General features: G+C 40.9%; 1 protein-coding gene across 1 annotated transcript in view; it reads right to left on the bottom strand.

The window, feature by feature from the left end:
• mbd2 (methyl-CpG binding domain protein 2) overlaps nucleotides 1–25820 on the bottom strand; it is a 133460-nt gene that overhangs the window by 25346 nt on the left and 82294 nt on the right. The window contains exons 4-6 of the mRNA XM_078552398.1: nucleotides 10842–10932; nucleotides 7428–7605; nucleotides 1564–1692 (exon numbers count right to left, since the gene is read on the bottom strand). Of these exons, the coding sequence (XP_078408524.1) occupies nucleotides 1564–1692; nucleotides 7428–7605; nucleotides 10842–10932 (398 nt within the window). The remainder of the gene's footprint in view (nucleotides 1–1563; nucleotides 1693–7427; nucleotides 7606–10841; nucleotides 10933–25820) is intronic.

Raw genomic sequence — 25820 nt, 5'->3', positions numbered from 1 at the left:
TTTCATTTTGTGTTAACATTAGTATTGAATCTAAAAATAGGTCTTAGTGTAAAAGACACAGATCCCACTGATTTAATAATCCAATGGGGAAGATACTCAAAGCGGCATACATATATTTTTAAGTGAGTGTGAATAACAAAAATTTCAGTGCTTTTTAAAATATAATGCAAAAAAAGTTTATGACCTTTATAGTTACAAACCAGTTCATTATCATGACAGGCCGATGATTAATCTTGAAGCCAAGGTACAAATTTAAACAACTGTACTGCTGCATTTTGAAAAATCTGAGCGTCACAGAAAAAATTAAAGTAACAATCTTTATAATTATTTTCCCTCTGTATTATAGGGTTGAATCTTATTTGAATGCTGATAACACCACTGTAGGAAAACGACTTTAAGTGACATGCCGCATTTATTCTCAAGGCTGAAGTTTGAATATGCCTTTGAAGGCACCAACTTTTGAAGGTGAAATAGCTAGGGGAGAAAATCACAGCTGTCAGCTTCTCCTAGCAACCCGGTTTCTCCCCTTCAGTTTTAATCAATCTTACCTTAAGTTATCCTTTCCTACCCGTCATTTTAAAATTTGTGTAAAAAATCCATGCAAAGGACAAAATGCACATGAACTTAGCTTGCAAAGATAGATTAAACACAATATTTCTCAAAAAGATATCCCTTTAAGCTCCCAATCGCATATTTATTTTTTAAAATCAACGACAACAGGCAAGGTAAACAAAAAATGTTAATGAAAACACTCTGGCCTGAACTTTTCAGGCGGTGGGCGGGCTTGGCGGGTGGTCACGGAGCCAATCGCTGTCTGCGATCAGCTCTGCGCTGCCATTTTACGTGGGCGGGCCAATTAAGGCCCGCCCAGCATAAGTCGCAAGCCGTAGCGCTCAGCGCTACCTGTGCGGGCGGGGGAAGAAGGGACAGTCCCTCAGGGAGATTGAAGGGCTATTGTAATTATTAAATAAATGAATGTAAAATTCAATCAAATATGTCCCCTCATGTGACTGTGTCACATGAGACGGGACACGTTTTGATTTTGCGGAAAAATTATTTACCTAATAAAAGCTTTAGGAAACCTCATCCTGCTCGTGGATGAGGTTTCCTAAAAAACGCGAAGGCCACTTGGCCTTTTCGCCTGTCTGACAACCTTAACAATTACATCAATGACTCTCCTTAATAGGCTGTTTACATATCAGCGGGCATGCAGCCGACTCTGGCGCGTGCCCGCCGAACAAAATATCGTGGGGCTGCGCGAGGACATCGGGGACGCACGCCCAGCGTCATCGTGCATCATTTTACGTGTCGGCGTGTCAGGCCCGCCCGCATGCCGAATGAAAAATCCTGCTGTATATATCTGTTTCTTATAAGTAATGATGAAACTTTCTCTTTAAAAAGGTACTGAACGTGCTTGCAGATCAATTCGGACAGATCTGGCCAATATAGCCAAGATGTCCAAATCAACTGCTTTCCACACAGGTGTTAGTCCTACAATAACTGTCAGATGGTCCATCCCCATGCCACTTAATTGCATTATTCAAGCTGATATGGAAGTCTTACCCTTGTGCATCACATTGCTCTTGGTCTACATATCTTTGTTCCGTGGCTTCTTTCCCTCGTGCCAACTCATCTGCCATTAGAGCTTCCTCCAGTTTCTTTCGCACTTGCTGTACTCGTTCCTCCTGTTTCCTGCAGCATTGAATACAATTTTCCATTTGTTTTGAAGATAATTTACTATTTTACATTTATTTGTACATTGACTTAGCAGTAGAAAAATCAATTTTAGTTAGTGTAATGTGCATTAGAAGTTGCATTTAATTTGAAATAAACCCACCGCCACTGAATTCAGTGCACTGTTTTTGCCAGCAGCAGTTGTACTCCTAAAATTAAGAGGTTATAAAAGCTACATGAGGATTCAATCAACACACTGAACTTTATGCCAGTTCAAGATTGATTCATAATGATAAATACTGTGATTGCAACTGCTGACCATATGGTCTGTTTCCATATTAATCAGAAGTGTTAAGTACAAATGAAGAAAAGATTCCTCATTTCCAATGTTCTGAGGAAAATCGCAATGGGACTCTGTGTAGGCATCTATATCTGTGTAGGCTCTGCTGATATTACCATTTACAACAATACGGAGATTATTTCAACATTGAGTAAATCATCTCTAATATATTAGGTGTCATTGATCTTGTACTTACACCATTACACAGCAGTACTACTGTACCGAGCACACAGGAGGAAGAAAACCCAGCACTGATCCCTCTGGCTCTTCACTAGTTACAGCTAGCCAAGCCAAAAATGACCCATTTATCCCAACTCTCTGCTTCCTGTTAGCTAGCCAATCCTCTGTCCATGCTAATATGATACCCCCTACTCATTTTTAATGCAGCACCTTATCAATGCCTTTTAGAAATCCAAGTACACCACATCTACAGGTGCCTTCAACTGAGTCCTGGTTTGAAGAGGTTATTTTATGAGGAAAAGTTGGGCCTTTGAAATTTAGACGGATGAGAGGCGATCTCAGTGAAACATACAAGATCCCTGAGTGGACCTGACAGGGTGGAAGCTGAGAGGATGCTTCCCCTTGTGAAAGAAACCAGAACTAGGGGACACAGTTCAAAAATAAGGGGTCACCCATTTGAGACTGAGATGAGGAGAATTGTTTTCTCTCAGAGGAATGGTAGTCTGTGGAATTCTCTTCCCCAAAGAGCAGTTAGATAGATTCTTGATTGACAAGGGAGTCAAAGGACATAGAGGGTAGGCAGGAAAGTAGAGTCCTCAAGCAGATCAGCCAAGATCTTATCAAATGGCCGAGCAGGCTTGAGGGGCTGAATGGCCTACTCCTGCTCCTAATTCATATGTACAACCCACATCTTGCATTCAGAGCATCAGGAGAAATTGAAGGTATTTTTCTATCCTCTTTACATTAGGCCACAAGTGCAAGCAGATGATGTACTTTGTCTTTTCTTAGTCCCCTTCCATAACTACTTTAAACCTAATATGATCATTATTGCTGAGATGTTCTCCACCGAAACACACTCCATTTGCCCAGAACTAGGTTCAGCACTGTCTCATTCCTCTTTGGACTAGAAAAGCATGTATAAAAAGGAAACATAATGATTAAGAATCATATCCTACTAATCTACAGAAACAGGCCATCAATATACTTCCATCAATATACTAATCTGTTGTGTCAATTAGTTAATATCTCATGAAGAAAGCAAAACTAAATGGAGGTCAATGCAATAGATGTTGCAAACAGCTTTTACTAAATACTCAATAGGTCCATAATTTATTCGATGTGGAAGTGCATAGCTTCTTACATTATGTCTTTAAATAGGGTTTAAAAGCATAATTAGTCTGAGAAGTTATCACAAAGACAGCAAGATTGAAAATCAGCAGCCTCACCTGTAACAAAGTTTACAACTTCAAAATCAGAGGTTCCATAACATTACAGCTTTCAACAAATTATGTTTTCTCTGCTCAATGCTCCGTGCTCCTTTCAATTCCAGTATCAGTATCAAGCAACTGAGATGTACAGTATCAAAACATGCAGACTTAAGTTCCATCAACCTTACTTTAACATTATACCTAACTGGGGAAGAATTTGCTTTCTAAATAATGGTGAAGCTAATGGTGCCCTCTGTTATTCATGTGCAAAGGGCATAAAACTTCAGAGAAGAGGCAGATGCACGGTTAAACGTGGTTTTCCAAAAGTTTCTGTCTGAGTTGTGCTATTTCATCATTAGCTCCACAAAAATGGCATTTCACTGCCTCACTATTACAATGCATTGAATAGTGTAAAGTTGCTTTTTTTGTTTGATAGAAATGAACTAAGCTTGCCACAGAAATTTAGGTCTTGTCATTTCAAAACTAAGTACCGTTTTAAGTACCGTAACTAAAGTCAATTACTGCCAATAAATTTCTCCAGCACTGAAAATTCTCTAACTTTTTAATTCATTCACAGCATGTAGACATTGCTGGCTAGGCCAGTATTTATTGCCTATCCCTCACTGCCCTTGAGAAGGTGGTGGTGAACTGCCTTCTTGAACCGCTGCATTCCATGTGGTGTAGGTACACTCACCGTGCTGTTAGGAAGGGAGTTCCAGGATTTTGACGCAGCGATAGTGAAGGAAAGATGATCTAGTTCTAAGTCAGGATTGTCCTTCTATGTGGTAGAGGTACTGGTTTGGAAGGAGCCTTGGTGAGTTGTTGCAATGCATCTTGTAGATGGTACACATGGCTGCCACTGTGGGTCAGTGGTGGAAAGAGTTGATGCTGAAGGTGGTGGATGGGGTGCCAATCAAGCATGATTCGGGGAGGATGACAAACATGGGCCAGATTTTCGTGTATGGACAGGAAAATGCGAGTGGGCGGGGTAAATTGGTCACAGATATAGCTCAAGTTCGAGTCATCTCCACTTCTGACTGATCCTCATGCCACACTGCAGAAGCTTTTTGGCTGCAGAATACAGGATTGCTCAGATACTGAGAACTAAGTGGCGTTACTGATTTTGAATTCCTTCGCTCCCCATTCTTCACTCATTACCTTCTTTGCATCACGTTTTTAAATATATTTTCCAAAGCATCTCTTTAGCCAGTGAGAAAACTGGAGAGCTGTGTGCAATCTAAACATACAGCTCCATTATTGCACTATTTTAATACTGAAACACTATCTTTTGTTTTACAGCGTCCATGCATATTGTCATGCATTTAAAAATGTATACATCAATTTATTCAACATCACTGTCCAGATGACTTGGATCATACAAAAACCTTATGTATAAATGTATAAACCTTACAAACTGATAGTGCTGATGTGTGTCATGATAAACAACAAGCTCATGTATCAGCTTAGAACATGTGGTCAAAAGTTGAAAGACATAATTCGTTTTTAAGCCTCAAGTCCTTTCTTGCAAGTTTTTCTTTCCCCCGTTTTCCCAAATGGTCCTTGTGTGGACAGAGCTGTACTGGATTAAGCTTCGAGAACAAAAATGAATACCACAGGCATTTTTCCCATTCCTTATGAAAGAAACATGAACCGGTAACAAAATCAACTGAATTCTCCACACATATGCACACATCTCCACTTTAAGCAAGGACTATTATAGAAAAGCTTCCACTACATATATGAAAGTGACTTTAATTTGAGATTAAATCAATTACTACCAATGCATTTTGTTTATAGATGACATATAGTGGCTTTATTGCCCTGTAATTTTACAGGAGTTTTCAGATTAACTAGATTAACTTCCTCCCACTCGAAAGCCCATCATGCATTTGAAAGTTAAAAACTGTCCTGTTTCCTTTCGTTGAAAGGTCCAGAATAAGAGGACACGGACAGAATATCAGATGAGAGAGATTTAGGACAAAGAGCAGTAATAGTCACTGAAGCAGAAGCCATGTCAACATTTAAGAATAGGTTAGATAGTTGTCGATGGGATTAAAAGTGCAGTGACAGCCTGGATGTGAAATATGCTAAAACGCAGAAAGCAGAGTGCAAGAGTGAACAGTTATTTTTTCACACTTGAGAGAAATATATACTGGAATCCTCCAAGAGTCAGCTTTGGGACCACTACTCTTTTGATATATATTAATGCGTTGTGGACTTGAGCAATACTGCGCATTATTTTAAGATGCAGATAACACAAACTTGGAAATGGAGTGGACAGTGAGGAAGGTAGTTGCAGGCTTCAGGAGGAGAGGCAGACCAGTGAAATGGGCAGGATGAAATTTAACCTCATGGGTAGAATTTTCAGATCAGCCCCTAACCGCGATTTCACGCTGGCTGGCCAATTACTGGCCAGCCAACATGAAAGGTGCGCTGAAAGGCTCAGCGCTGCTGGGGTGGGGGCAGGAAGAGGGCGAGAGCTGAAGTGCGGGCGTGGGGTAGCGCAGAAGGAAAGCTCCCTGAAGGCAGAGAGCTGCCTCAAGGAGCTGACGAATTTAAAATCAATAAGGACAGAATTTAAAATTCGGAAAAAATGCCCACGCATCAGAATGAGTCACCTGTGCGTGGATGTGTCAAAAATTCTGTGCATAGATTTAAAAAAATTTAATTACAGACACCTCATCCCGCCCGTGGATGAGGTTTCCTGAAAAATGCAAAGGCTGCCTGGCTGATTCGCCCACCCGTCAACCGTAAGGTCGGACGGACAGTGAAAAATCCCTGTTAATTGGTGCCTTAATAGGCCTCTTAATTGTCGGTGGGCACACTGCCGAATCTCGCATGCGCCTGCCAACCGAAATATCCTGTGAGTGCGCAATGACGTCGGGACGTTCGTCCGGCGTAATCATGTGCTATTTCACGCTTGAGCATTCCAGGCACACGCCCACACACCGAGCAGAAAATTCTGCCCCATATGTGTGAATAAGAGCTTTTATTTTGAAGTTTGTTCCTCGATAATGACAATGATGTCGGACTGCACAGAAGTTAAGTCAAATTTCGAATTATTTTCAGACATATTCTGGAAAGCTAATCAGAAAGCAGGATACCTTCTGGAAGTATACAAAATATTACTACCGATCATTACACAATGGCCAAAAAATTTCTATTCAAAGATGGCACAATTAGAAACTGTAGAAAAATATAGTGTTCTTGAGGGAAATGTTCTTTTTGAGTCTCTTGAGGGAGTTAAGTGCTACATGAACATTTAATTTATTTTTATTATTATAGTCTCTATAAGCAAATGTCATTATCAAGGAGGAGTATATACTGCTATAATAATATATGAATTAGGAGTAGCAGTAGGCCATTCAGGCCCCCATGTCTGCTCTGCAAACTTTTTTAGTGCTGTGGCCATCAAGTGCTCAAATAAAAGATGACTGGCTGTATGTTGTATCACAGTGCACCAGGAGGCACTCAGTACTCTGGGTGCCATCTGTGCTGTTAGAACCTTTACGTGTAGTCAGCCTAGGTAATAGTCAATCACATACAAGGTCAAGGAACTGAAGCACTACTTTATCAGCTGCATTCTAATACCAATTACTCAGGTGAAACAGCAACTATAGCTAAACTTATAATGGACTGCTTTTATAACAACTGAAGTTCTGAAAAGAAAAGATTAGTTGGTCATGATATCATTGACTATTGAACATCCTAGCAATATGCAAGGTGAAGGATGTGAGAACAGCCAGATATCAGGTATCAGAGGGTAGGAGGTCCATGTTGAACCATATGGCAAGATAATTCACTGTTTTCACAATGTGGTGGGGGCGGGGGAGGTGGTGAGGGAGATAACTGGATTGAAGTAATAGTATAGTATTATAGAACATTTGTTCCCCATTACGTTTAAACATGGTGTGACTAAATTTTGTTTATATTCTTACCTGGTGAAACTGTCAAACTAAAATGGCACATGTTGAAAATGCATCTTTTTTGATGTTTAAAAGAAGTCTTAAAGTTTTGAGCCTTACCTGATATCTTTATCTGTAACGACAAATGCTCTGCAGAGTGGCTGATAAGTGTTGAGCCAAACTGCTGGGTTCTTCTCTACAGCTGCAGACAATTGCCCTGTAATTGGTCCAGAACTGGTATGCAAAGCACTCGCTATTGTAGACAATAGTGCCTCATTTGTGTTACCAGGACCAATGCCTTTAGAAAAAAAAGAGATGGATATTACTGTTTTCATAACTATACAAGTCATTTTATTCTTTTTTTTATTCGTTTGTGGGATGTGGGCATCGCTGACTAGGCATTTATTGCCCTCATCCCTAATTGCCCTTGTTCAGAGGGCATTTTTTTTTTAAAGAGTCAGCCACATTGCTGTGGGTCTGGAGTCACGTGTAGGCCAGACTAGTTAAGGACAGCAGATTTCCTTCCCTAAAGGACATTATTGAAGCAGATGGGTTTTTACAACAATCGACAATAGTTAATTCCAGATTTTTATTGAATTCAAATTTCACCATTTGCCGTGGGATTTGAACCTGGGTCCCCAGAGCATTACCCTGGGTCTCTGGAATATTAGTCCAGTGACAATACCACTATGCCACCGCCTCCAGTAACATAGATGCTATGACAGCCAAGTTGCTTTCATGTACATATTAGTATCTGACATTAATATAATCATAGTTTCCCTGGAAGATGGTTTTACTACTACGGTAGAAATGGCTGTCGGCAAGTGTTTTGGAAAATTACATTCATTCATTCTATTTGCCTTTGTGTTTATTTAGTTTTAGCTTATGTTTTTAAAGTTATTCATCCTACCTAGCACAAAGGAATCTTTCCAATTTTTCCATTAACTCGTCTCGTCATACAATGTTAGTCATGTGGCAAGCTGAAATTTCTTCCAACAGTACAATACTGTTGGAACATGGAGTAAGTGGCGCTTACATGTATAAAATAGTTAATGGAGTGTTCACATGAGTTGTATGTATTTGTGGGGGGTGGTTGGGGCATGGAGTGGTGAAGAGGGGTGACTGTAAAGCCTCCCAAAATACAATGGCCTGACTGATCTCATTTGACTGATCTTATGAATGGAGATGGTAGCAAGAACACAAGAAATAGGAACAGGAGTAGACCACATGGCCTCTCAAGCCTGCTCCATCATTCAATAAGATCATGGCCGATCTTTGGCCTCAACTCTTCTTGCCCACCTGTGCTCCACATCCCTTAATTCCCCGAGACCAAAAATAGATTCACAATGGAACATCCGTAACCCTATGGGGTAAAGAATTCCAAAGATTCACAACCCTTTGAGTGAAGACATTTCTCATCTTAGTAATAAATGACCTTGCCCTGATCTTGAGACTGTGCCCCCATGTTCTAGATTCCCCAGCCAGCAGAAACAACCTCTCAGTAATTATCCTGTCAAGCCCTTTAAGAATCTTGTATATTTCAATGAGATTACATTTCATTCTTCTAAACCATAGAGAATATAGACCCAACTTACTCAGCCTCTCGTCATAGGAAAACCTCATGATTCCAGGCATCAATCTGGTGAACCTTCACTGTATCGCCTCCAAGACAACTATATCCATCTTTAAATATGGACACCAAAACTACACACAGTACCCCAGGTGTGACCTCACAAAAGTCCTGCACAATTGTAGCAAGACTTTTTGTTCTTGCACTCCAATTCCCATGCAATGAAGGCCAAAATGACATTTGCCTTTCTAATTGTTTGCTGTACCTGCATACTAACTTTTGCGTTCCTTAGATAAGTACACAAAGTCCTTCTGAACACCAAGATTTAGAAGTTTTTAAAAATATTCTGTTTTTCTATTCTTACTACCAAATTGAATAACCTCACACTTCCCCACATTATACTCCATCTGCCATTATGTTGTCCACTCACTTAACCTATCTATATCTCTTTACAGCCTCTTTGTGCTCTCTTCACAGCTTATATTCCCACCTAGCTCTGTAGCATCAGCAAATTTAGATACATTACTCTCTATCTCTTCAGCACATTAACATAGTTTGTAAATAGCCAAGGCCCCAGCATTGATCTATGGCACTCCACTAGTTACAGCCTACCAACTTGAAAATACTCCATTTATCCCTACTCTTTGCTTCCTGTCGGTAAACCAATCCCCTCTCCATGCTAATATATTACTCCAACTCCATGGGTCCTTGTCTTGTGTACTGACCTTTAAGTACGGCACCTTATTAAATGCCTTTTGGAAATCCAAATATAATACATCTACTGGCTCCCCTTTATCTACTCTACCTCAAAAAGACACTAATACATTTGTCAAACACAATTCCATGTTGACTTTGCCTGATCATACTGTGCTTTTCTAAGTGCACTGTTAAAACTTCCTTAATAATTGATTCCAACATTTTTTCAATGACTGTTATCAGGCTAGCTGCACTGTAGTTCCCTGTTTTCTCTTTCCCTCCTTTCTTGAAAGTAGTGCTACAATTGCCAACTTCCATTACACTGGAAACATTCCAGAATTCAGGGAATTTTGGAAAATCATAACCAGTGCATCTACTTTCTCTGCAGCAACGCTTATAGAATCCTAGGATGGAGGCCATCAGGTCCTGGGGATTTGACAGATTTAGTCCCTAAAGTTTCTCCAGTGCTACTTCTCTGCTGATATCAATCACCTTAAGATCCTCACTCTCACTAACCCCTTGGTTACCCACTATTCCTGGTATGTAATTTGCATCTACTTTGACGATAGGTGTTCATTGTCTCTGCCATTTTCTTGTTCCTTTGCCAATTTGATTGGTCCAGACTACATGAAGTACACCACAATTATTACATTGCCTTTGGTATAAGTGCCAATGATTTCTTGCTTAATGTTCTGTCCAATGGTATACCACTGTTAGGGGGGCATATAAACCACTCCCACAAGCAATTTCTGACTCTTGAGCAGGGATTAGGTTTGCCTGCGATGTTTCCAGGTGTTACTGCCTACCAACGCTCACTATCTAAGCTCGCCCAAGTTGTCTGCACTTCTAGAAACATATGCTCAGATTAACTACTTTCAGAAGATGCAGGGAAAAAAAGCAATTTACAGGTAACTAAGCAGAAAATTGCTTCCACTTCAGTTCAATTCCACAAATCCAAGGTCCAAGAAAAATTCCCTTAGATATTTGTTTAGAATTTAAGGAGCTCAACTTATTGAAGTCTCAAATCAAGATTTATAGGCATTTGCAAGTATATTGCCATATTTCAATTTTAAGAGCAAATCTGCATTGGACACAATTAGGAGTGTATAGCAGCCAAGAGTTTGTAAAGGTTGGTAAGAATCCATTAAAAACCAGATAGTGTGGCCAAGATTTGAAACTATGCATGGAAGTAATAAGCAATACTTGGACAAACAGTTTACTTGCATTCCTTTATCCCATTATTTGATTACCACATCAGTGGAACATACCTTGCAATCCTTTGGGAAGTTCCATCGATTTAATGATCTGCTCAGCTATGTCACAGGCACTCAAACCTTGTAGTCGTTTCTCCCAAAACAGCTGTAAAGAAAAAAGCTAAATTAAAATGCTTTAAAATAAACACAGCTTACTCCACCGCCATCAGGGTAATAAGAGGGCAAATGTGAAAGTGTTGAGGGACAATGTCAATCTAGATTTTAATTATTTCAAAAGGAAGAAATATTTGAAAAAGTAACAACTTAATTTACCTGATCCTTTTCGATAGGTCGCAAACCTATATTCAGCCATAACTCATCGCTCAATTCCCTTCCAGTCTTTTTAAAAATTTATTCTTTCATTGGAGGTGGATGTCGCTGGTAAGGCCAGCATTTGCTGCCCATCCTTAACTGCCTTTGAACTGAGTGGCTTGCCACATCGTTTCAGAGGGCAGTTAAGAGTCAACCACAGTGCTGAGGGTCTAGAGTCACACATAGTCCAGACCAGATAAGGACAGCAGATTTCCTTCCCTAAAGGACGTTAGTGATCGAGATGTATTTTTACAACAATCGACAATGTTTTCATGGTCATCATTACTGAGACTAGCTTTTCAATTCCACCAGCTGCTGTGGTGGGATTTGAACCCTTGTCCTCAGAACATTAGACCGGACCTCTGGTTTACTAGTCCAGTGACATTACCACTATGCCACCGTCTCTCCATAAAAGTAAATTAGTTCTTCTCTTGAGCCTATTTCTAAGGGTAAATTCTCCTCCCTTTTGCAAACCAGTTTCCATTAGCTTGGGGGTGGGGGGAGAGGAGGGGTGTGGGAGCAGGGGGTGGTGCGCAGGAGGGAGAGATAAATGGCTCGTTAGGTGTAGAGGGTGTTACAACTTGTAGACATTGCCACACTAATGTGCTGGTTGCTCTTCAGTATTGCTTAGTGATAATGGCATGCAAGTACATGCAAACTATATCTGTTTCTTTATAAGAGAAAATACAACTCTAGCTACTTTACAACATATATGTGACATTTGACATTGAGAAATTTACATATCTGTGCAGCAATGAATATGTGCACTCAGTGTTAATCTACCTTGAAAGATTCAGCCTTGATATTGTCTTTACAAATAAGGGTCACTGAAAGGAAAGCTCCCTGAGAAAGGCATGGTTAAGTGGGAAATACTCAGGAGGCCTGGCAACATCTGTGGATCTCCCTGCAGACGCTGCTTGATGTGCTGAGTATTTCCAGCACTTTCAGTTTATATAATCCAGACTTCTGGCATCCATTGTATTTTGCTTTCATAGGGGAAAAAAAGAGTACGGATCACAAAGGCCAGGAATCACAGCAGAGTTAAGCATTAGGGCCTCACACACAAAAGGAGCCACCATACCAGCAAGAAAAGCCACAAGGGTAACAATATCTCTAGTGAAAACTAGAATTTGACAGGATGTTATTTTCACACACGCATCATATAAATAAAATGATACCTAGGATCTGCATTATGTACTGATCTAGGTTCAAATTTGACTTGTTTAACCCTTAATTCAGCATTGATTTGTACAGGATAGAGGTTATTTTTTCTTTCCGCAGCAATAACCCAATTACACTTTTTACAATTTTAATTTACCTTAATGATTAACATTAAACAAAGTTAAGCACCATCATTTAATTTGGTGATGCATTTGAAAGTTTGATATCAATTTGTGAATTGCTTTCTGTATGGTCAATTTATTCTCAATGGGTATTAAATCCTTTTAATTTTCTTTTCTATATAGTGCCACATACAATGAGCTTGGTTATGTCTAGGTACCTCATACAAGTGTTTCACAAAATATTACTCTATTTATATATAGTCAAAGATTTCAACCCAAAGGACAAAATTACGTTAGGTAAAAAAATTTACTTCCCAATGTGTATCCCATTTATCCATCCATGCCACAATATATCATCTTTTAATGCATGCAAGGATCGGTCTTTTGCCTTCGAAATCAGAATTCAAATCTAGCTCAAACTGATGGCCGTATCATGTCAGAATACTGATTCAGGGACAAGGGCCAGAATTTTCCTGTTGGCGATTTGGGGGCGGGGCCCGCTCGCCAAAGGGAAAATGATGCGGGATGATGTTGGGAGGAACCCCCGACGTCATCCCGGTCCATTAAAATTTTTAGGAAGGCAGGCGGACAGCGAAATCAGCTGTTCGCCTGCCGACCTGTCAATGGCCTCAATTGGCCATTGACAGGGTAATTAAGATAATTAAAGACCTGCCCATCCAACCTTAAGGCTGGCGGGCAGGCCAGGAGCCCCAGCGGGCTTCTGATAATACATGAAACCTCATCCACCAGCGGGATGAGGTTTCATGTCTGTTTTTAAAAATTTTAATAAATTTCATGTGATATTTATTAACATGTCCCATCTCGTGTGACATTGTCACATGAGGGGGACATGTTAATAATTTTTTAATTTTTCTATTTTTAAAGTTTCTTAGACTGTCAATAATCTCCCTGAGACAGCACTTAGTCTCAGGGAGCAGTGCGCTCTTTCGCGCGCATGCATGAAAGAGCGCACTTTGACAGATGGGGAATCCCTCCACCCCCCCGCACAGGAAGCGCATAGCACTTCCTGTCGGGCAGGCCTTAATGGCCCGCCCACTCAAAATGGCGGCGGGGCCCGTTTTGGCAGCGGAGTTTGGCTGCCTGCCCACCGCCGAGCCGGTGGGGCCCACCCACCAACCGAGGGCAAAATTCTGCCCAAGGTTTTTAACTGCAACTTTACAACCGCATCTGTATTATTAGAGGTTGTCTAAGTTCACTCCATATTGCCATATGGCCCGCAGTGACATGAGGGGCTCTGCAAAAAATCACTGGTTGTCCACTCAATACTGAAATTAGTATGAATATCCAAAATGTGACCAAAATCCTCATGATTTTAAAAGGTGCAGAAAACAATATTTTCTCTAAAAGTTTAAATGAGGCCATTTGGAATTTAAGCCATAACTGTGATTAAGAATTAGGAAGGAAGAAAAATGTGTTTCTAATTAACATGGATTTTACACACGACACATGCATCTCTAATGCCATTCTTACTTTATGCAATGTCTCGCCAAGCCTATCAAGGCACCTTCCAAAACTGTGGCCTCTACAACCTAGAAGGACAAGGGCAGCAGACATCTGGGAACATCACCACCTGCAAGTTCCCCACCAAGCCATACACCATTCTGGCTTGGACCTATAATCACTGTTCCTTTATCATCGCTGGGTCAAAATCTTGGAACTTCCTTCCTAACAGCACTGTGGGTATATCTAAACCATATGGGCTGCAATGGCTCAAAGTGGCAGTTCACCATCACCTTCTCAAGAAGGATTAGTACTGGGCAATAAATGCTGGCCTTGCCAGGAACACTCATCCTGTGAGCAAATTAGACAAAGCATGCAATTTTTTTTATACATACGTTAACTTAGACCACAAGACACAGAGCAGCATTAACAGCCTTATCACAACTGACCTTTTGTACATGAACAAAGCCTACAAAACAAGTCAGAACAACAAATTTAAATATTTACTTCTTCAGGAAAGTCTCAAATTCAAAACACTCAGTCCTAATAAAATTGAAATTCCAGCTTCAAGAAAATATAATTATTAATAATGATTATTAAGAACCCTTGACAGGTACAGAAAACAAATTGTTCATTAAAGTACTTTTAGCCAATTCGAATCATTCAACACAATATCAAGAAATGGCTGAAAGCACTGGATACTACAAAGGTTATGGCCCCTGACAATATTCCAGCAATAGTACCTAAGACTTGTGCTCCTGAACTTGCCGTGCCCCTAGCCAAGCTGTTTCAGTTTCAGCTACAAAACTGGCGTCTACTCGGCTATTTAGAAAATTGCCCAGGCATGTCCCGTCCACAAAAAGCAGGACAAATCCAACCCAGCCAATTACCTTCCCATCAGTTTACACTCAATCATCAGGAATGTAATGGAAGGGGTCATCAACAGTACTATCAAGCAGCACTTGCTCAGCAATAACCTTTTCACTTGCGCTCAGTTTAGGTCCCGCCAGGATCACTCAGCTCCTGACCTCGAGGGCAGTTCTCAGCCCAATCTGTAGTTGCACCTAAAACCTTTCTTCCGCCATAACTTCAGAAATAGAGCCACCACTGATCGTTCCAGTGCTCACGTCAATTCACAACTCCCTTGACAATGAAACTATTGGATGCAATTTAGCAACTCTCCAAGTTTACTTTGACAACACCTCCCATTTTCCTGATCTCTATAACAACTTGTTTTTACATAGCCCTTTAAACATTTTTGTATTAAGGAGCTTCACAGAGGTGCAATCAGATTAAAATAAATGCCAAGCTTGATCAAGGAATTTGGGTTTTAGAGAGTCTTAGTGGAAGAGGTGGAGAGGCTTACAGAAATAATTGCAAAGCATGAATTCTAGGTACCCGAGGACACAGCTGCTAATTGTGGGGCAAAAAGGGAACACACAAGAGGCCAGAATTGGAGAAATAGAGAGTGCTAGTGGTAGCATAATTGCACTGCAGGAAGTTATAGACAACCAGAAGGGCAAAATATTGAGAGAAGATGAGGACCACAGCCACAATCAGAGATTAGGAGACATCTCAGTTGCAAAAAGAGGACAGGGAGGAAACAATACACAAATCAAACATGAAGTCTGTGGTCTAGTGATGATTTGAAGTGGATGTAGATAGGGCAGTGTCAGCTTGGTGCCACCCCTAAAACCAAGGATGACTGTAGCAAGATTGTGGTCATACCATCTTAGACTTCTCCTCCATGTCACAAGCCATTCTGAATTTCCTGCCATTCCTCTACTGTCACTGGGCCAAAATCCTGGAGTTCCTCATCATCACTTAGTTTTACCTCAGAGTCTGAAGGTTGTGGGATCAAGTTCCACTCTAGAAAAATCAGCACATAATCTACTTTGTTAATATCAGAGCTACTAGTTTTGAAATGAGATGTAAAAACAAAGCCATGTCTGTTCTCCCAAATGGGCAATAAGATCCCATGCCAATATACCAAGTGCAGGGGATTCTTCTGGTGTCCTGTCAAACATTTTTAGTTCAAGCAACAACACCAAAAGCAGATTATTTGGTCATTCAACAGATTTTCTGCTGCAGGGTTTCTGCTATGTATAAATTGGCTGCCATGTTCACCTACAAAACAACAATGACTACTTCAAGAAGATTTCATTGGCCATGAAGCACACTGCAACATCCTGAAGCTGTGAAAGGTAGTATAAAAATGCAAATTATTTCTAATACCTTTGTGGGGAACCATCAGTACAAGTATTGTAGTTGTTCTAGATGACCCACCATTTCCTTATCAGGACCTTGAGGACCAGAGCGTTGCTGGTCCCCCTGAATCCTACCATTGTACAAGTCAAGTCAAGCACCTTCAGAAGAGGGTAGCCAGCGAAAGGGTAGGCCCACTCAGGGACAGAGGTGGGAATCTGTGTGTGGAGCCAGAAGAAATAGGAGAGATACTAAATGAGTACTTCTAATCAGTATTCACCAAAGAGTAGGACTTAGCGGTCGATTTGTCTAGGGAAGAGAGTGTGTAGATAGCCTGGATCATGTTGAGATCAAAAAAGAGGAGGTGTTAGGCGTCTTGAAGAATATTAAGGTGGATAAGTCCCCAGGGCCAGATGGGATCTACCCCAGAGTACTGAGGGAGGCAAGGGAGGAGATTGCTGGAGCCTTGACAGAAATCTTTGTATTCTCACTGGCTACGGGTGAGGTCCCAGAGGACTGGAGAATGGCCAGTGTTGTTCCATTGTTTAAGAAGGGTAGCAGGGATAATCCAGAAAATTACAGGCCGGTGAGCCTTACGTCGATGGTAGGGAAATTATTGGAGAAGATTCTTCGTGACAGGATTTACTACCATTTGGAAGCAAATGGGCGTATTAGTGAGAGGCAGCATGGTTTTGTGAAGGGGAGGTCGTGCCTCACTAACTTGATAGAATTTTTCAAGGAGGTGACAAAGATGATCGACGATGGAAGGGCAGTGGATGTTATATACATGGATTTCAGTAAGGCCTTTAACAAGGTCCCTCATGGCAGACTGGTACAGAAGGTAAAGTTGCACGGGATCAGAAGTGATCTGGCAAGATGGATACAGAATTGGCTTGGTCATAGAAGACAGAGGGTAGTAGTGGAAGGGTGCTTTTCTGAATGGAGAGCTGTGACTAGTGGTGTTCCACAGGGATCAGTGCTGGGACCTTTGCTGTATGTAGTATACGTAAATGATTTGGAGGAAAATGTAACTGGGCTAATTAGTAAGTTTGCAGACAACACTAAGGTTGGAGGAGTTGCAGATAATGAAAAGGATTGTCAAAGGGTACAAAGGGATATAGATCGGTTGGAGACTTGGGCAGAGAAAAGGCAGATGGAGTTTCATATGGACAAATGCGAGGTAATGCATTTTGGAAGGTCTAATACAGGTAGGAATTATACAGTAAATGGCAGAACCCTTAAGTGCATTGACGGGGAGAGGAATCTGGATGTACAGGTCCACAGGTCACTGAAAGTGGCAATGCAGGTGGATAAGGTAGTCAGGAAGGCATATGGCATGCTTGCCTACATCGGCAGGGGTATTGAGTATAAAAGCTGGGAAGTCATGCTGCAGCTGTATAGAACCTTGGTTAGGCCACACTTGGAATATTGTGTGCAATTCTGGTCGCCACATTACCAGAAGAATATGGAGGCGTTGGAGAGGGTGCAGAGGAGGTTTACCAAGGATGCTGCCTGGTCTGGAGGTTATTAGCTATGAGGAGAGGTTGGAGAAATTCGGATTGTTCTCACTAGAGCGACGGAGATTGAGGGGCGACTTGATAGAAGTTTACAAAATTATGAGTGGCATGGACAGAGTAGACGGTCAGAAGCTTTTTCCCAGGGTGTAAGAGTCAATTACTAGGGGACATAGATTTAAGGTGAGAGGAGAAAACTATAGAGGAGATGTGCAGGGCAAGTTTTTTTTATGCAGAGGGTAGTGAGTGTCTGGAATTCGCTGCCAGAGGTGGTGGTGGAAGCAGGTACGATAGTGGTGTTTAAGAGGCAGCTTGACAAATACATGAATAGGATGGGAATAGAGGGATACGGACCCTGGAAGTGCAAAATGTTTTAGTTTGACAGGCAATATGATCGGCGCAGGCTTGGAGGGCCGAAGGGCCTCTTCCTGTGCTGTACTTTTCTTTGTTCTTTGTTTTAAGACAAGAAAACTTGAGTTAGAAAACAAAACTTAGGATTCATTAATAACAAAATGTTGCTGTACAACAGATCATTAGAGACCCAGAGCACAGCATAATGTGTTACCACAATGTGTTACTTAATTGAATACTCCATGTGTAAGCTAATTCTTATGGGTACTGATAAAAAATTAGTGTTATAAAATGTATTAAATGAATACTTGGTAAGGTGGCTGGGGACAGTTTAAGCATGGAGATTATTCATCGCAGAGATTTTGTGCAGTTTGCTCTATTCACAAGTTGTAATTCTGCAATAGATAGAGAACTGAATAATCCCCTATGTATTTTAAATGTAGGCAGTCTAAAATTTCATTCTATTGCATAGCATGGTGCAGTACATGTTGAATTCCAGCCTTGATTTCAACATTTACTGTTGTCAATTACGGAATAGTTGAAAGAAAACTAATTGACACGGTCAGGTAGGCACACAAAATTCACAATTTAATCAAACATTCAGCCAATCTTTCTGACAGCAATGCCAGTATCATGCATATGTCTCTTCATGCACGAGTCTAAAATTATATCAGCTTGTAGCTGAAAACTCTCAGGAGGTGGTGTTTTAGTACAGAAAGCAGCCATTCAGCCCATCGAGTCTGTGCCTCCACCAGAACTATCTACTGCAATTCCATTTCCCTGGTCTTTCCTCATATTATGTAATATCTTCACATGTTCGTCTAATTCTTAATTGTTCTGATTGACTAGGCTTCAATGACCATTGATTGGAAAGTGTTCCTAATAACATTTTGCAAAAATCCAATCCTAACCTCCCTATTCATGTATCCGCAGTAGCTTTTTGTTTTTATCCCTATTCATGTATCTAGTGATAATCCTATGTTTCTACCCCTTTGCTACTGATCACCAAACAGTGTAACCCACTGACTAAAATTTAACAAAAGCTTTTGCTTTATGAATAGCAAAACATATATTTAAAAACATTATTCATTTAGTAATGGCTTGCAGTAGACTGTGCCTTTGTGTAACCTCTAATCATAAGAAAGAAAATACAAAGAACAAAGAAAAGTACAGCACAGGAACAGGCCCTTCAGCCCTCCAAGCCTGCGCCGATCATATTGCCCGTCAGCTAAAACATAATTCTCCAAGTGTCAGGGTGATTAGCAAAAAAATGGTGAAATCCCTCTTTCATTAATAGAATGCAAATTTGGGAATGCCTGAATGCCACAAAGATGGTTAAACAATCTTAACTTTTGTTCTATATACAGGAAAGGTGCAATTCTATTTTTCTTCAACTTAATATTTGTGAAAGCTAAGTGGCTATCAGAGCTACTGTAATATGGCAGGGAGTTGAAAGCAAATCCCTCAGGGCTGGATCAAGTTCATTTGTGAGATTTCAGCTTTCTTCAACTTGCTGCTCAACTGCAAAACTTTAATATAACGTACTTTAGTCCCAATTCTGTTCCTCAATTTGCAATTAAACATTCCTTTCTACTTCCCCTATTTGGTTGAGTGGTACCATTTTTGTTTTAAGGCTCAGGTGGTGATGGGTTCAAGCCCCATACTAGAGCTTATATACATATATTAATCTGATCCTTCAATGCTGTACTTAGGCACTGGTGCATCTTTGCAGGCTTAAAGCTGAGACCCAATTAGGTGGTTCAGGTGGTCTAGGGGAACAATAAAGATCCGAGAGTCATAACCAAAGAAGAGCAGGGAGCTCTGTGTCATGGTCAGTTTTCCGCCCTTATTCATCCATCAACAAAAAACCAAGAACTTATCATTTTGTGGCTGCTTGTGGGATCTTACCATATGCAAGATGTTGATAAACACAACAGTCAGTGCATTTTAAAACAGTGGCAGGATTTTCTGGTTGCAATGACAGGAAACTGTCAGAATTTGTCGTCATGACTGTGAAACTAACTTCTTGAGTGCGCACATGCACAGTTCAATAGGAAAATCCATAAGTTGCTGTCAGTGATTGCCTACTTCTCTACAGGGTGCATTGTTGAAGTCCTCAGATGAAATTATTATAAATCATTTGACATTAACTTCCACTACTTATGCTGTTTGTCTCACCATAAAAATCCTCAAAAGAGTAAAGGATAAGGAAGAACTTCTGAAGTATATTCAGCAGAGCTTCTTTGATCAATGTGGTCTCAGTCCAACTAGAAAGGAGGCATTGCTGGATCAGGTGCTGGGGAATGAGATGACCGAATAGACCAAGTGTCTTGGGGGGAACACTTGAGTAAGAATGATCATTGTATCATAAGGTTTCGATTAATGAGAAGAGCATGCAACAATCTAAAGTAGAATTTCAGAATTCGAAGAGGGCTAACTTCAATGGGATGAGAAGAGGTCTAACCAGGGTACAATGGAGCCAAAGAAAGACTGACATGAAAAGCTGTAACAGAACAATGGGTGACCTTTAAGGAGCAGATATTTCAGGAACAGGCTTGGTATATTCCAACAAGAGCAAAAGGTGGAGAAACCAAAGACAGAACTCCTTAGATAACAAGGGAGAGATTATGATGAAAAAAGCAAAAAGAGGATGATTGATGCATCTTAGATTTATTCAAGGCCTAGGTCAAATCAAAAGATTGAGAGAGGAATTGAAGAAAATAAGATGGTAAAGAGAGACCAGAAGGATAGAATGACAATTAACTAAAAAAAAGAACAAAAATCTTTTGCCAGCACGCAAACAGTAACTGGGTAGTAAGAGGTGGGGTAGGTCTATTAGAGACAAAGAGGGCAATTTATGCTCGGCAAGGCTAGAATACTTGAGTACTTTGTACTGGATAGGCTGGGCTTTGCTTAAGAGTGGATGGTTTGCACCCCAGCTTGGTAAGGGAATTGGTAAGGGGTGGAGAGAATGGAAGGCTTACCATAATCCAGGACATCACTGCAGGAGTTCCTCAGGGTAGTGTCCTAGGCCTAACCATCTTCAGCTGCTTCATCAATGACCTTCCTTCCCTCATAAAGTCAGAAGTGTGAATGTTCGCTAATGATTGCACAATGTTCAGCACCGTTCACAAATCCTCAATTTGGGCTGATAAAAGGCAAGTGATATTTGCGACACACAGTGCCATGCAATGATCATGTCCAACAAGAGAGAATCCAGCCATCTCTCTTAATATTCAATGGCATTACCATCGTTGAATCACCCACTATCAACATTCTGCAGTTTACCATTGACCAGAAACTGAACTGGAACAGCCATATAAATACAGTGGCTACAAGAGCAGGTCAGAGACTAGGTATCCTGCAGCAAGTAACTCACTTCCTGACTCCTCAAACCCTGTCCACCATCTACAAATCAGTAGCGTGACAGAATACTCTCCACTTGCCTGGATGAGTGCAGCTCCATCAACACTCAAGAAGCTTGACACCATCCAGGACAAAGCAACCTGCTTAATTGGCACCCCATCCACCACCTCCAACATCCACTCCTGCCACAACACACACACAGTGGCAGCAGTGTGTACCATTTACAAGGTGCACTGCAGCAACTCGCCAAGGCTCCTTTGACAGCACCTTCTAAACCCACGACCTCTACGGCCTAGAAGGACAAGGGTGGTGGGAACACCACCACTTGCAAGCTTCCCTCAAAACCACACACCATCCTGACTTGGAACTATATTGCCGTTCCTTCACCGTCACTTGGTCAAAATCCTTGAACTCCCTTCTTAACAAGACTGTTGGTGTTCTACACCACATGGACTGCAAGGCAGCAGCTCAACACCACCACCTTCTTAACGGCAATTATGGATAGTCAATAAAAATGCTGGCCTAGCTAGCAACACCCACATGCCATGAAAAAGAATATTAAAAAAACTTCGAATCTTCCATAGATACAAGGGAGGTGCAAGAAGGTTTGGAGAGTAACAAATGTGGCACCATTATTCAAGAAAGGTTGCAAGGACCTTCCTAGTAACTACAAGCCAGTCAGATTTTAGAAGCAATAATCAGGGAAGAAAAGGCACTTGGAGAGGTTTGAGTTAATTGAGAATCAGGACAGCTTTATAAAAGACAGATCGTGCTGACTAAATTTGATGAAGTGACAAGAGAAAGTTAATGAAGAAAATGCAGTGGATGTTGTCTTTGTGGATTTTAAGAAAGCGTTTGACAAAGTACCACATACAAGGCTAGTTAACAAAACTGAAACTCACGAATAGGAGGGTCAGTGTCAACTTGTATAAAATCTGTCTTAGGGACAGAAAAGTGAGTCATGGTAAATGGTTCTTTTTCAGACTGCAGGATGGTAAACAGTGAGTCACAGAATGGTTACAGAACAGGAGGAGGCATTCAGCCCATCATGTCTGAGCTGGCCATATCAGGAAGAGCAGGGTTCCTAACATTGACCCCTGGAGAACTTCACTATAAAGCCTTCCTCCAGCCCAAAAAACATCCATTAACCACGACTCTGTTACCTGTCACTCAGCCAATTTCCTTTCCATGTTGCTACTGTCCATTTTATTCCACGAGCTCTAACTTTGCTCACAAGCCTGTTTTATCAAATGCCTTTGGAAATGATGTTTCCCAAGGATCAGTGCAAGGACCACTGTGTTTTTTGATATATTCCAATGTCCAAGTCATTTATACATAGAGTAACATTTCAAAATTTGCCAATGTAACCAAGCTTGGAGGAATGGAGATACCAATCAACTGCAGTATATAGAAAGGCTTCAAAATGGACATCCAAGGGCAGATGGAATTTAAATAGGGAAATGTGAGGTGATGCATTTTGGCAAAAGGGATAGGGAGAGGAAATATAGACTTAAAGGCATAGTTTAAAATGTGTGCAGGAACAAAAGGACCTGAGGACTCATCTTTGAAAGTGGCAGGACAAACTGAGAGATTAGTTAGCAAAACTTAAGGACTCTTGGGTTTCATAAATAGAGATTTTAAGTACAAAAGCAGGGAGGTTATACTGAACCTTTTATAAATCTTTGGTTAGGCCACAACTACAGTATTACACCCATTTTTGGTCACATCATTTTAGGAAGAATGTGAAGGTCCTTGAGAGGGTGCAGTGGAAATAATCAGAATAATTCCAAGGAGGAGGAGAGATTTGACAGACAGGTACAAGATTATGATTAAATTTAGATAAGGTAAAATAAGTTTGATCCTTCATCTATGCTGTTTGCTAATCTGAGAGAGTGGGAACTGCAATAATTGGACAGTACCCCAAGGCTAGGGAAGGGTATACCAAATGCACTTGATGTATCAAATGGCTTTCACACTATTCCATGCCTTATGATCAATGTAGGGATATCCCAAAGATTATGAAAGGCAAGGAGCTATGGAATGGACTTTCATGCCTGTAGATCTCTGGTGCTTTGTCCAAACAGCTAATATTCATAGGTGTTTCTGTAAAGGTGGGTGTTATCAGATTATTGAGCATATAATCTAGGCTAATACGTCAGTGCATACTGAGGGAGTGCTACATTGTCAGAGGTGATATCTATTGGATGAGATGAGATAGGCCCCAGTTATTTGTTGGGGGAATGCTAACATTCAAAGAACAGCAGGCAAGGTTTCTGCTGTCCTGGCTAACATTTATTCCTCAATTAACACCAAAAAGAAATTAACTGGACATTTATTTCGTTGCTGATTTTGGGACTTGTCTGCAAGGAAACTGGTTGCCATGGTTACTTAAAGAAAAACAATTCAAAGGTGATTTGTTGGCTATGGAGCAACAATGAAGTGATTTAACAATTGGAAACATCGCAGCTAAACTGTGATCTGACTCCCAAACAATATATGAGCAAAGGTCAAGGATAGTTACCAGGATCACAAACCTTGACTGATTGATTTTCCTCTCCTTAGTGCGAGGGTGCTAAAACCAATTGTATTAGTGCCAAAATGATCGCTGCTGTCATCAGTTACCAGAAGAGGCCAGTGATCAAACTTAGGAGCTTCACGTCCTCCAGGGGTCAGGAACACACTAGACAAAAATATAGCTTAATTTTAACCCCCAAACCAGTAGTGTAATGGGTCAATTCTAACTGTTTAATATGCTAATCAGATACTGTGAAAATCACATGATTTGCAACAATACATGATTTGCTCTCTTGTACAGCCTCGTGGAAGATGTAGTTACAGCAGTAGGATGTGTTCCAATAAAGCTCATGTTTTATAGCCCTCTATCGACTCATCATACATTCTGTATTAGTTGTCAGTACGCTGTTAAATGCAATGGGTAACTGTGCAGATGATATCCTCATCAGCAGGTTATCGGTGAGGAAAATGGCATGTATGAAGAAGTAATCCAAGTGTTTGATACCAACTTCAAACGGAGAAAGAATACAATAGTTGAGTGGACTAAATTTAACAAACGTTAAGGGGGAAGTGCTGATGCATTGAAAATGATCTGTAAAGACTTGCAGAGTACTGTGAGTATGGCAGAAAAGATGAAATGATCAGAGACAGAATTGTGGGAGTGTTGGATGATGCTTTGTCTGACCACTTGCAGTCAAAAGATGATCTAACCTTAGCAAAGGTAATGTAGCTGAGCAGACAAGCTGTCAGGAAGCAAAACTAATTCGAGGTGACGGGGGACCCTATCTCAAAAGAAGCTGACTCAGTACAGCATGTTAAATTTAAAAACAAAAAAAGCTACTGTAAAAAAGCAGGGGAGACAGGAAGAACGTCCATCAACAGCCCCAGCTAACTATAATTAGTGCAGCAGGGGAAAACACAGGCATGAAAATTGCCTGCCAAAGAGGGGGAATGCCGATTATGCAGAAAAAAAGGGCCATTTCCAGGCTGTGTGCTGTAGCAAGAATGCCTGTACAGGGGACCCACAAAGGAAAGCCTTAAAGGTGGATAATCCATGAAGTAGATGATGTCCGTGATCTTGAGGTGCCTTCCTTGGAAGAGATCCAGGAACGATGCAGAAGCTTCTGGAGTGCTGAAAGCCTAGGAGAGGAGACATGATAAGCTTTAACTTAGACACAGGTGCAGCAGTTTTGGTTCTTTCTGATGCTAAACTGTGATTGGAGAGAAGCTCTCTTCAATGATGTAAAAAAAAGTTACATGGGCTGGGACGCATAAAAGGTCATGAGAGAGAACTGAACGCAATCGTCCAATATTGAGAGAAAGAAATCGCAGAAACATTATATGTGATTCAGAATCAGAGTTGCTCAAAGTTGAGTCGGAAGGCCTGTACCAACTTGTGCCTGATTTGCAGTAGAGGAACTGAAAAGCTGAGAAGATCAGTCCCAAAATTCAGAGTTGAATTCCCACAGCTGTTCGCAGGACTAGGAAAGCTGAAGACAGCATACCACATAACTCTTATGTCCAGAAATGTCCACTCTTGCCAAAAATAAAGAAGGAAATTGACTATTTTAAAGCAGGTGGATATTTTACCTGTGACAGAACCAACGAGCTGGTGCTCAGCGATGGTCCCTATGCCAAAACCCGACAGATCTGTCAAAATATGCATAGTTCTTACACAGTTGAACAAATCAGTTGAACAGGAAATTCATCCTATGTCATCTGTGGATGAGAGCTTAGCTAAATTTGGGAAAGAGCTCAATCTTCATGAAGCTAGACAAATAATGTCTTTTAGGAACTACCCCTCGATGAAGAGTTTAAATTGCTCACAATCTCCAATACTCCATTTTGCTTCAATAGACTACCCTTGGGCATCACATCAGCATCAGAAATCTAGCAGAGGTTAATGTCAAGCATTTTAGAAGCACTGGATAGAGTCGTATGTCGCATGGATGATGTCCTGATCCATGGATCCATTTAGACAGAACATG

The sequence above is a fragment of the Cetorhinus maximus genome, chromosome 1, assembly GCF_964194155.1.
Source record: "Cetorhinus maximus chromosome 1, sCetMax3.hap1.1, whole genome shotgun sequence".
NCBI lineage: Eukaryota > Metazoa > Chordata > Chondrichthyes > Lamniformes > Cetorhinidae > Cetorhinus > Cetorhinus maximus.
The sequence above is the reverse complement of the archived record's forward strand: the minus strand, read 5'-3'. Positions and strand labels throughout refer to the sequence as shown.